We start from the raw sequence: 12,997 nt of genomic DNA, 5'->3' as shown, positions 1-12,997 counted from the left end.
CTGTAGGATCTGTCATTTTTCTAGAGGAATGCTTTTGCAATAGAGTGCAATATTTTAAAGCATGGACTGTGAGGCCACACGGGGGGTGGAATCCCGGCTCCACTACTTAGTAGCAGTGTGACCATGGACAAGTCGCTTAATCTGTCTGTACCTCAATTTCTTCATCTGCAATATGGGGGTAATGATGGTACCTACTTTACAGGGTTTGTTATGCGGGGACTAAACAGGGGAAGCAAACATTAAGTAACCTTTTAAAACCAACTGTATGAAGTGCTCTGAAATAGACTAACCAGTGTGTCAACTTGACTAGAGGGGTCAAATTTAGGTGAAGCTTCAGGTAGGTATTAAGAGGACCAGAGGGAAAAACAGGTTCAAGGCACTGACAATCAGATGTAATAAATGGAAATGACCCCAATAGGTGAAGGGGATTAAGAGTACACTTATCAGGATGAGCATTGGGTAATATATTGAACAGTTGAATCACTATGTTGTACACCTGAAACTAATATAACACTGTATGTTAACTACACTGGAATTAAAAAAAAAATTTAAGTCTGTTAAAAAAGTATGGCAGTGACCCCTAACTGGGGTTTAGCTTAATTGGGGCTTCCTGGCTACTTCGGCAAGGGCAGGCAATGATTCTGCAATGTGGGTACAAGGCTGGTAAGGTAGAAAAGTGATTATACTTGAGAGAAGAGCTCAAGAATATGCTGGCAGTTTCTACTCCAGTTCTTTTAGAAAGCCTGGCTATTATAGTACTCATTTGAGAACAAAAATGAAGACATAAATCTTGTTCTTCATTGTGCATTTCACTCTCATCTGTGGCTCAGCTCCATTGTAGATTGTATTGGTCCAAGGGTTTAATGAATTACTTTTGGGGAGAGTTGTAACTTATTTAATGCCAGAATATTTTCCACACCTAACAAATAGTTCTTTCAAATCCTGTAAGGGCAATTATATCTCCAAACATTATACTTGTGTAGAGGTCTTGACTTTTTTCCCCCAGAAATGTCAAGTTCTGTTTTATTATTGCCCATAGTTCTTGTGTCTTGGTTTTTTGTTTTAAATTTTTACTAATTTATATTATTTTTATTGAAGTATAATTAACATACAGTGCTGTATTGGTCTCAGATAAACAATATAATGATTCAACAACTCTATACATCACCCAGTGCTCATCACGGTAAGGGTGCTCTTCATGCCCATCACCTATTTCACCCATCCCCCACCATCAGTTTGTTCTCTGGATTTGAGACTCTGGGGTAAAAAAAAAAAAAAGACTCTCACGTTTTTTGTTTTTGTTTGTTTGTTCATTTGTTTCTTAAATTCCACATATGAGTGAAATCATACGGTGTTTGTCTTTCTCTGAGTAACTTATTTCACTTAGCCTTATGAGTGATGTTGAACATCTTTTATGTGTCTGTTGGTCCATCATGTTGCTGCAAATGGCAAGATCTCATTCTTTTTTATGGCTCGGTAGTATTTGTGTGTGTGTGTGTGTGTGTGTGTGTGTGTGTGTGTGTGTCCACACTACTTCCTTACTCATTCATCTATTGATGGACACTTGGGTTACTTCCATATCTTAGCTATTGTAAGTAATGCTACGATATTAACAGAGGGGTGCATATATCTTTTTGAATTAGTGTTTTCATTTTCTTTGGGTGAATAAATACCCAGTAGTGGAATTACTGGATCATATGTTATTTCTATTTTTAATTTTTTTAGGAACCTCCATACTGTTTTCCACAGTGGCTGCACCAGTTTACATTCCCATCAACAGCATGCAAGGGTTCCTTTTCCTCCACATTCTTGCCAACTCTTGTTATTTCTTGTCCTTTTGATACTAGCCATTCTGACAAGGTGATACCTCATTGTGGTTTTGATTTGCATTTACCATGATGAGTGATGTTGAGCATCTTTTCAGGTGTCTGTTGGCCATTTATAGGTCTTCTTTGGAAAAATATCTATTTAGGTCCTTTGTCCATTTTTAATGAGATTATTGGGGGTGTGGGGGTGTTGAGTTCTATAAACTCTTTATATATTTTGGATATTAACCCCTTATTGGATATATCATTTGTGAATATCTTCTCCCATTCAGTAGGTTGCTGGGTTTGGGTTTTTTGTTTTGTTTTTGTTTTTTTGATGGTTTTTGTTTTGTTGATAGTTTCCTTTGCTGTGCAAAAGCTTTTTATTTTAAGGAAGTCCTAATAGTTACATTTTGCTTTTGTTTCCCTTGCCTGAGGAGTCATATTTAGAAAAATATTTCAATGGCCGATGTCAAAGAAATTACTGCCTATATTTTCTTCTAGGATTTTTATGGTTTCAGGTCTCACAGTTAGACCTTTAATCCATTTTGAGTTTATTTTTGTGTATGGTGTAAAAAAAGTGGCCCACTTGCATTCCTTTGCGTGTAGCCATCCAGTTTTCACAAAACCATTTTTGAAGAGACTGTCGTTTCCCCATTGTGTATTCTTGCCTCTTTTGTCATAAGTTAATTGACCATATAAGTGTGAGTTTATTTCTGGGTTTCTATCCTGTTCCATTGATCTATATGTCTGGTTTTTTTGCCTGTACTATACTGTTTTGATTACTAGAGCTTTGTAGTATATCTCAAAATCTGGGATTGTGATATGTCCAGCTTTGTTCTTATTTCTCAAGATTTCTTTGGCTGTATCTAGATTTTTTCATTAAATTTTTTATTTTGAGATAATTATAGATTCACATGGAGTTGTAAGAAATAATACAGAGAGAGCCTATGTACCCCTTACCCAATTTCTCCCCATGGAAACATCTTGTAAAACTAGAATACAGAAATCACAATCAGGACATTCACAATGATAGAGTCAAAATACAGAGGACTTTTTAGGTCAGTTTTTTACGTTTGGCATCCAGTGGCCACATATCCATACTTACATGTCTTCTATTCAAAGAAACAAATGTATCCTCTTGTCTCCAATCAGCAGGGGCTATGTTAGGAAGCCTCCTGTATTATCTTCCCTTTCTTGTGCAAATATTGTTGAAGCACCTCTGTGCTGTCCAGCACTGTGCTATTATTGTGTGCTAGATGCTGCCACCTCTGGAGACATGGCCTTTTCATCCCTAGTCCTACCATCATTGTAGGTCAGAGGAAACCTCTCTGGTTTTCCAAGAACGAACTTTTCTCCAATAATCACCTTTCCTCGAAGTCCTGCTTAACCATGAAATTGTCCGCGTTTCTCCTGAGCAAGTAATGGAATGCTACTGAATTATGGGCAAATAAAGTCACTCACTGTTACAAATTCTTTTTTACATTTTTAGATTGTCAAAGAATTTCACAGAATTGATGTAAATGTGTACTTTGCATCCCTTCAAGGTAAGTGCATGTACAAATATATCTACCTCTAAGACTATCTCCTAAGCCCTTTCTTCTACCTTGGAATGTGGGTGCATAATGTCCAAAGAGCCCTTTTTTTTAAAACTATGTTTTATTGGGGTAAAAGATGTATAACATGAAAGTTGCCATTTTAGTCACGCTGATGTGTACAGTTAAGTCAGTGGCATTAAGTAGAGTCACAGTGTTTTTCAACCTTTACAATGACTGGTTCCCAGAATTTTTCAGTGCCACAAACAGAAACTCTACCCATTGTGCAATCCCTCTGAGGGCCTTTTGGAACCTGGAAAGATATTACTTCCAATTTGTTTAGTAGAGCTGGTGAGCCATGTCCTGACAGCAGTGCAGGGTCAATGGGAAAAATTTACCATGGGGATGATTTGGATCCCTTAGAAGTAGAGAATCCTCTAGGGCCTGAGTCTGTGTCTGTCTGTGCACAAGTGTATGTATGTAGGAAAATGCTAGTGCTTAGGCTGAGTTGTCTAGAAGCGGGCCCTGAGAAGGATTCTTGCCCAAGTGATTTATTGAGAGTATGCCTGAGAAGTTCCAGAGGGGTTAATGGAAGAGGCTGGACAAAGACATGGTTTTAGAAGTCTACCTGAGCCTGATGTCATAGGGGGTACACAGCAGGAAGAGCGTCACGGGGTTATCCTTCCTGAAGCAAGCAGGCCAGTCTTTCCACCCCCATATCAGTCAGTCAAGGGCTGCAGGCCACCCAAGGTTGGGGTATAAACTGGTGGCCAAGGAAAGTTTTCAGAGAAGGGCCCAGCTGTGAGCCATTAGCATCCAGGCTCCTAGCAGCCTGAGGATGGGTACACTGGCGAAAACAAGGTGGTCAGGAACCAAGGCTGTCTAAAGCAACCAGTATGGTACAACCATTCCATGTGCTTTTGGAATAGAAGCTCAGCCAGTTTAGAGCAGGGTCACGTTTTGAAAATGAGGGGAAAACAATGAAAAGGAGGAGCTGACAAAACTTAGTATTGGCTGATGTTACAAAAACGTGCTTTCCTAGAGACTGAACATTCTTTCTTTCTTTTGAAGATCATCTGATAGAAAAATTGGAGAAGTGTGATTTCTTTAATGATAACATTAGAAAGGACATATTCTTCTTGACCGTCCATGATGCTGTCCTCCATCTACAGAACCAGGTTAAATCTCGAGAGGGTCAAGATTCCATTTTAGAAACGGTAAACGTTTAACCTTTCTACGTAGGTATCTTTCCTAAACTACCACAATTTCTGTAAAGAGCAAAAACTGCACAAACCTAGTCCTGAACCCCAGCCCAGTAGGATTTAGAGCCACCTGCTTGCCTTCTCCGAGCCTCGCTTTCCTCATCATTAAAACGGGAGTAAAAACATCTACCTTACTGGGTTGGTATGGTGACTACATATGAGCGTTTATGGGAAAGCACCTGGTAGTACCTGATACATAACAATTTTATAATGCATGGGTTTACCAATAAAAATAGGCATCAGCTGTAATAATGCCTTTTTAGAATATAGGTGGTGAATCTTGGATTTTCTGTGATTTGTATACACGATGCACAATACAATCTAAATCTTCAGCCATCTGGAAAATCTCGATGGTAAATGTCTTTAAATAGGATCCATTAGGTCATAAGTAATCTTTGAAAAAGGAAAAAAGAAAAGTCATGAATCAGCCCGGAGTTAATTCTTTCCAACAAAATAGAATAGACCCTGGTTTCCCATGAGCCTCCCTATTTTGTCAACTCTCCAGACATATCCCCCAGAGAGCCGAGCATTCCAGACTGGGTCATTGGACAGGTCACTGGGCTGGGTCACTGGGCCTGGTCCAAGAGCCTCTTCTTTCATGGACCCTCTGACAGTGAATCTGGGCAACTAAAACAAATACTTATAAAATAACAATAGTAATTAGTCCAGTGACACAGTGTGCTATATTTTCAATTGGTTCCTTCTTTTTAAAAATTAGGATGAGTAGATTTTTATTGTAGATTGGAAGTTGATGTTTGAAGTAAAATTAATTTAGAAAACAATAGTGCATTATTTTCTTCAGCTCTTGCTTAATGCTGCTGGGGAAAATATTAGTACTACATACCAAGGTGTGGATCTGAAATACGTAAAAGAAAAAAAGTAGTAAAACCACAAATCTCAAAAAAAAGAAGTAGAAAGAAAGCAAGCTACATGCAAGATGCTGATCTTTGAAAACTCATAAACCTTTTTTTAAAACTTTCTAACTTAAAATTTTCTAACCAATAGGTAACAACAAAGCAGGATCATACAAAGCATCTAAAAAAAAAAAAAACCCTCACATTGGAAGTATTTAGAAGTGAGGTGTCAAATTCTTTCTCAACATGAAAATGGTTGTTTCGTTATTTGTTTTTACTCTATTTCTGATTCAAGGTCTCAGGCCAGGAATGCTGCAGAAACCACTGACCAAGAGTGCCCCTTCCAGGGTTAGACTCAATCTTGTCTGCCAACAGGGAGGCCTTGTGAGTGGCGGGGGTGGATTTTTTTTTTTGGCCCTGAACAAGTGTTAGACTGAGTATCACTGAGCGCTTATATCATACACTTACTGGTTCACTGGGTAGAGAGGGTTGAGCAATCCTGATGACCTGTCACACCAGGAACTTTTACTTGTATGTGCCCTCACTGTCTAGCACAAAGCCCCATACCCCCATGTCCCTTTATTTGACCATCACAAGGATTATCCCAGAATAGCCTCAACTGGTGGTTCTACCTGTCCCCTAACTTTTATGTCATGACCATCTGCACAGGGACTTAAGTCTCTAATGCATTTCCCCCTGAGCAAAGATAATTGGGTTATGTATTTCTGAGATGAAAAGTCACTCAAAAGCACTTCGAAACACCGCCCTTGCCTTGATACACACCTGGAGTTGCTTTAGAAGTATCCTTCTTCATACATAAACCAAGGCCCAAATTGTTATTGGTCTCCTCTGTGTGGAAGATTAAATTGCATACTAGTGCTAAAAAGCAGAACTTCCCCGAACAACCAACCTGTGTGGTCCATACACTCTGGCTTCCATTTCCAATGAAATTAATTTTCATCCAATTCAGCTGGGGACGGCTTTTTGCCATCAGTCACAAGCCCTTCACTGGGCACTCACTGCATGCTCGATGGGGTACTAAGTGCTCTCAGCTCCGCCACTGAAGGAGAAACACAATTGACTGCTGAGTCATTTAGGCAGACAGGGTGACTCTGGAAGCAGTACACACTTCAGAGGTTGGGGAAGAGAAGTGAGAAGGAGCTGAGACAACGGAGAGCCATGCCAGTTCACACTTGAATGTGAAAAATTAGTATGAGGAAAAATCCTGAGGTGGGAAATGTAAAAGAACAAGAAAGCTGAAAAGGATTATGCGCTGTGGAGACTATAGATGAGAAGCACCAGCAAAGCTTCAAATAATTTTCAGAGGAGCATCAGGGTGGGCTGATGTCATTGTCTTTCCAATAAATATTTTCTGTTCTCTTGGTCAAGATTACTCTCATCCAAGACTGTAAAGATCCTCTTGAATTAATGGAGGCAGAGCTGATTGAAGAAGAACTTGATGTCCAGGATGAGGTATGATCATTATTTCCTTTCAGCAAAAATAATTTGTACTGAACCTTGACTGAATAGCCTAATACAAATAGTGACTATGTCTGACTAAAACCATTCAGGGAAAATTATTTTTAAAAATATACCAAAAGGATGGCTTCGTAGAAAGGGGAAAATGGAAAACAAGAATTGTCCCTTGAAGACATTAAGTACTTGGGGAACTTTTGCCCCAGACATATAGGCACAGTGATTGGAAGCAGCCAACACACTGGTCCTGATTTTATACCTAAGCCTCTGCATATGTCTTCTTCCTTCCCCACCTGAGGACCGTGGGATGGGGGAAAGGTAGATTGAGGGAATTTCTAACCCAGGAGTTTTATAAGCTTCAGGAGAACTATGTGAGGGACAGGAACCTGATGGAACTTTCTTCATCTGACTGATAATGGTAAACAAGCCACTTCCTCCATTTGAGACTGAGCCCATGTATTTCTGATGCTCTTGGGACATCAGATTCTTCCTAGGGACCTTGACCTAAATGTATCTGACTGAATCTTTGTGGCTCCATGACCAAGTAAAATGGGACCAACAAAGGAAGATCATAGGAACTTTAAAGTTGAAAGATGTCTTGGAATATCAAGACATCCACATCCTAGCCCCTGCAGAAATCTCTCCTACTCCATCCCTCATCACACTCAGCTTGTGTGTGAACATTTCCAGATATTGGCAGCTGATAGCTTTTCAAGGGAGTTTGTCACATGATTGGATGTCTCCAAGTGTTAGTTTTGCTTCCAAAACTAGATGCAGCCTTTCTTTAATAACTACCCAGTGGACTGAGATCTGCCTTCTTTAGCAACACAAGCCCTCCCACTGAACAGCCCTTACATATTTGAGAGTAGCTCTCGGGGGTCCAACAGACTCTACCACAGGCTAGATTTCTCTAGCTCCCTTTATTCCTCATGGGCACAAAATTTGTCAAGAATGGGACACAAAATCCCAGGTGGAGTTAGGTCAGCATGGAAATTACACAACCACAATCGACCTTGATCTTGTCAAAATATGTCTATTACTGCGACTTTAAAATGTGTTTATTTTCATTGCACCCACATCAAAATCTTGTCTTTTTTTCTTTTTTAAAGATTTATTTATTTATTTGAGAGAAAGAGAGAGTGAGCAGGAGGGAGGGGCAAAGGGAGAGGGAGAGACTCTCAAGCAGATTCTTGCAGACCGTGGAGTCCAGTGCAGGGGGCTTGTTCTCACAACCTTGAGATCATGAACTGAGCTGATATCAAGAGTCAGATGCTTAACCGGCTGAGCCACCCAGGCACTCTTCAAAATCTTGGCTTCTATTGAGCAGGCGCCAACTAAAAACTTGGTCATTTTACACAAACTATGGCCCAGCTAGGCTCCCCATTTATAGTTATGTAATTGGTTTTTTACCCTAATGCAGGGTTACACATATTTTTGCTAGATTACATCTTGTTGGTCCTAGTTTACTGATCTAGTTTCAAATTCTGAACTCATCACCCAGCATATTAACTATCCATCCTACTGGTGTCATAGGCAAATTTGATTAGCATGCCTTCTCTGCCTTATTCCAGATCTGGATAAAAGATGTCGAGAAGAATAGTATTCGGACCCCTATGGTATAATCAGGCAGTGAGGATGACAGGCAGAGATTTTTGTGGAGAAAATACATTGCTAGGGTGAAAATCAGAGGTCCCGCATCCTTAGTCCACCAGCTTAGTGAGTCTGGGAATGTCATTCTTTTTTTTTTTAGATTTTATTTATTTGACAGAGAGAGACAGCGAGAGAGGGAACACACGCAGGGGGGGAGAGAGAGGGGAAGAAGCAGGCTTCCCGTGAGCAGGGAGCCTGACGCAGGGCTCGATTCCAGGACGCTGGGATCATGACCTGAGCCGAAGGCAGATGCTTAACGACTGAGCCACCCAGGCGCCCCTGGGAATGTCATTCTTGAGCATAGAAGTACTTCCAGCTTTAGTAGTTTATGAGTGTGGTTATAAGGCTGACTTAGTTGAGTAAAAACTCATCAAATTCAAACTTAAAGGGACGCCTGGGTGGCTCAGTTGTTAAGCATCTGCCTTTGGTTCAGGTCATGATCCCAGGTCCTGGGATCGAGTCCCACATCAGGCTCCCTGCTTAGCGGGGAGCCTGCTTCTCCCTCTGCCTGCCACTCCCCGTGCTTCTGCTCTCACTCTCTCTCTTTGGCAAATAAATAAAATCTTTTAAAACAATTGGAACTTAAGAACTTGCCACATTACAGAAGTATTTTCGGATTGCCACATAAACTAATGGCATCATTATTCAGGTAACAGGTAAAAGGATCATTCAGTTAGGGTTCCTGTAGGTAGCAAAGGAGTAGAGTGGAGTGGTTTTGGGGGTATGAGCTGTATTTTTATTTTTTTTATTATTTAAATTCAATTAGCCAACATAGAATCCATCATTATTATCAGATGTAGAGGGTATGAGCTTTAGAATCAGACAGATATGTGTGCCATCCCTGAATCTAATACTTACTGGCTGTGTAGCCCGGGGAAAATTACTGACCATGTCTTCATTTCAGTTTCTTCATGTGAAATGGAAATAGTAATACTTCACAGTGTTGTGAAAATTAAAGGATGCATGTAAAAGTACACAGTGTTGTGAAAATTAAAGGATGCATGTAAAAGTACTATGTACTCTTGTACATAGTAAAGTGCTCGATAAATAGTGCTTGTTGCTTTTAAATAAATCTAAGAATGAGTTACAAAACTGAGTTTTTACCCTACACCTAAGAAGAGTAATGTGAGTAACCCAAACTATCAAATCATATTTGTAAAAAACAAAGAGCATGTAGACTAAAGGAGAATTCATTTGTATGAACACTTTGTTTCCCCTTTGTTTCCACAGGCTATGCGTAGTCTTGCTTCCTGAAAGCCAGCTCAGGAGATTGCTATAAGCAAGAACTGCAAGGCAAAATTCACCCACCGATGTCATTCTATGCAAACATTTTCTGCATTGACTATTTCTTTGGACTTGAAACACTCATTCTCTTTCCATTTGATGTTTTAACCTCTTCAATTTTTTTTAACCTCTTAACCAATGAAAGAGAACCATTAAGAATTTTTTAAAAGGCTTTATTCATAAAATAAATAGCCTACCTCTAAAATGTGCAAAATGGTGAGGAGAATTATCCAGGTGATTTAGCCACGTCCAGATCTGCTGATGTTATGCTGCTGTTCCCTGCCCCGCCCCGCCCCACAACAGATTTGCTAACAGTGTTCTCGTGGATACTGGTGTACCTCTGTTTAGTTGGGCTAAGTGTGCCCCAACAGTCTCTGTAGGCAGGTAAATCAGGAAGGATTATCCTAAAGGGAAATCCATTTCTGACTGACCTTGATACCCATGAGCTGCACTGGTCACAGTGTAGGGCTACACTGAATAAATGCAGAAATTTAATTATTAACACATTTATCAAGAAAAGTCTTCAAAAATCACTTTTAGTAAATACATCAACAAAGTTTTTAAAATACAAACTTAGTACTTAATAATCAGTGTGATTACATGTGACCAGACATGTAACCAGAGTTCAAAATTAAAGAAAAAAGAAAAAAAAGTTTCACTTAAAAGCTACAGAACCAGGCTGATCTATTTTAGAAACATGGATTCAGAGAAGCGAAGCAATAAGATTATTGTGGTTTGTAGAAATCATTTTTTGATATGATAATAGTCATGGATCACAATTAAGATCAAATAAAATATATGACAGACTGTCTCTAACTTAAAAATGCAGCTTTCATTTATCTTAGTTAATAGAAATGATCATCATGTATAGGTCTATAGAGGTATGGTCTATTTAAAATCTAATGCAAAAAATGTGTTATTTTGAACAAAAATTTTGATATGACTGAGTTTATATTTTTCTCTAAAACTTTAGCAGCATGTAAAAATGTGATCTTTAACAGAATTCTGAGTACCTTTCCAGAAAAAAATCTAAAAAGTGAACATCCTGTATATAAATCTGTGTTTAAAATGAGTTTTTTAAGACAGAACATTCTAAATGAGCTTAATATCAAAAGAAAAACGTTGGTTTGGAATATACACATTAAATATACTTAGGTTTTTAAAAATCCATATTTTAAACCAGAACATTTTATATCTTTTATTTTTACTTAATCTTTTCTGAGTGCCAAAGTTTTTCTAGGTATTATATATAATATATAGTCTTTAGTCCTGAGGACTTATTTCCATGTATTTCACACTGAAGTGAGTAAAGTTGTACTTAATTTCTAGGGAGAAAGAAATACTCAGGTCGCCAACTAAGATACTATTTTGCCTGGTTGAGATTTATATTGTACCTTTGGCACAAATGTGTGAAATTTCCAAATGTGTTTGGCTATCCAAAGGCAGCATGTCTTATCTTTCTGTTTCTTAAATACAATCAGAAACAAGTTATCTACTTCTGACGGATTCAGTGGTCATATCAAACTGGTTAACTAAAAGCATCCCTGTCATTTCCCCTTACCCAAATTATTCTGCGTACCGGAATTTGAGTGACTTGCAATGGATTGCAATGTTACAATATTCTTTCATTTATGGGTTGTACTGTCCTTCACTGATTTAGGACAGATGTCTCCCCTGTTGGGAACAGCCTCACCAGGATTATAATATTATCCAATTTCCACACCAATACCTGCCTATACAGGACAAATCTTCTAAGAGTGAATATAACAGTCTTGCAGAAAATGGATGAATACCTCTGTTTAATAGAGGAAATATGCACTACCCCTTTTTTTTAATTAGTTGAAGGAAATATCAAAGTTCCATTTTACAATAAGGCTAGAGTCTTGTAAAGTCTTGGGTCTACTTGTGACAAGACCACAGTCTGAATTGCTTCCCAGGCACACTCTAGGAATACTGTCTTTTCTGTGCATTTTGTGAATAGTAACCATACTTTTAAATCTGTATTGTCAATGGAGATTTTACTTGAAATTGAAGTTGTCTTTGTTATGTTTTTAACCTATAGGATAAGATTCCAGTGTTTGTATATGAATTTCAGTAACAAATGAAAAAAATCAAACATGTACATTTGGAAATATTTGCACATATTTTTTATTAAATGTAAAGTATCCTTTCAAACTACTCTGATGCATCCTTTTTGAACAAAACTCTTAAATATAATAAAAATGCTACATTTTAAGTTTGCCATTACTCTCATCAGCCATCAGTTTGCTGTATCCTTTATAGATCCACCTCTATTTGTGCACAGTGTCTTTTTGTAAAGACTTTTCAATGCAATAAACAATGTTACAAGTAATCTCAGTTAATTCTTTTTTTTAAGATTTTATTTATTTGAGAGAGAGAGAGAGGGAGAAGCCGACTCCCCACAGAGCAGGGAGCCTGAAACAGGACTCGATCCCAGGACCCTGGGATCATGACCTGAACCAAAGGCAGATGCTTAACCAACTGAGCCACCCAGGTGCCCTAATCTCAGTTAATTCTTGTAATTCCTACCCAGGTATTTCCAGTTTATTTTGTGCAAGGATTTTCATTATTTTAAGCAAACTTTTTTTTTAAGATTTTATTTATTTGAGAGAGAGAAATCACAAGTGGGTGGGGGGGAGGGGAAGAGGGAGGGGGAGAAGCAGGCTCCTCGCTGAGCAGGGAGCCCTACATGGGGCTCGATCCCAGGACCCTGAGATCATGACCTGAGCTGAAGGCAGATGCGTAATGGACTGAGCCACCCAAGCGCCCCTTAAGCAAACTTTCACACTGGTACAACATACGTACATATCAAAAGGATACAAAGTATAGAGTGCTGCTTAAGGAATTTTCACAAAACAAGGACACCACTATAGCCAGCACCCAGGTCAATAAGCAGAACATAACCAGCAGCCCAGAAACCCTCTCAAGCTCCCTCCCAAGGGCTAACTACTAACACCTGTGTGATGTCTAAATGTGGTGTCTGATCGGATGTGGGCCCCCAAACTGGGGCAAGGATCGGTGGAAGCGATGGCATGGAAGGTTGAAAGAATTCACTTGAGGAAGAACAAAGGAGATAGGAGTTTATTGAATACACACAAGGGAGTGGTGGG

General features: G+C 39.1%; 1 protein-coding gene across 1 annotated transcript in view; it reads left to right on the top strand.

Annotated features, from left to right (window-relative positions):
- Positions 1-12,160, top strand: part of SLC26A4 (solute carrier family 26 member 4) — a 52,628-nt gene extending 40,468 nt beyond the window's left edge. Inside the window, exons 17-20 of the mRNA XM_073898660.1 lie at positions 3,298-3,352; positions 4,412-4,557; positions 6,846-6,929; positions 9,813-12,160. Of these exons, the coding sequence (XP_073754761.1) occupies positions 3,298-3,352; positions 4,412-4,557; positions 6,846-6,929; positions 9,813-9,836 (309 nt within the window). The 3' untranslated portion in view covers positions 9,837-12,160. The remainder of the gene's footprint in view (positions 1-3,297; positions 3,353-4,411; positions 4,558-6,845; positions 6,930-9,812) is intronic.
- Positions 12,161-12,997: the final 837 nt, after the last annotated feature.

This window comes from Callorhinus ursinus, unplaced genomic scaffold (genome assembly GCF_003265705.2).
Source record: "Callorhinus ursinus isolate GAN/ISIS: 27379988/994484 unplaced genomic scaffold, GSC_fseal_2.0 scaffold12, whole genome shotgun sequence".
In the NCBI taxonomy this organism is placed as follows: domain Eukaryota; kingdom Metazoa; phylum Chordata; class Mammalia; order Carnivora; family Otariidae; genus Callorhinus; species Callorhinus ursinus.
The sequence above is the reverse complement of the archived record's forward strand: the minus strand, read 5'-3'. Positions and strand labels throughout refer to the sequence as shown.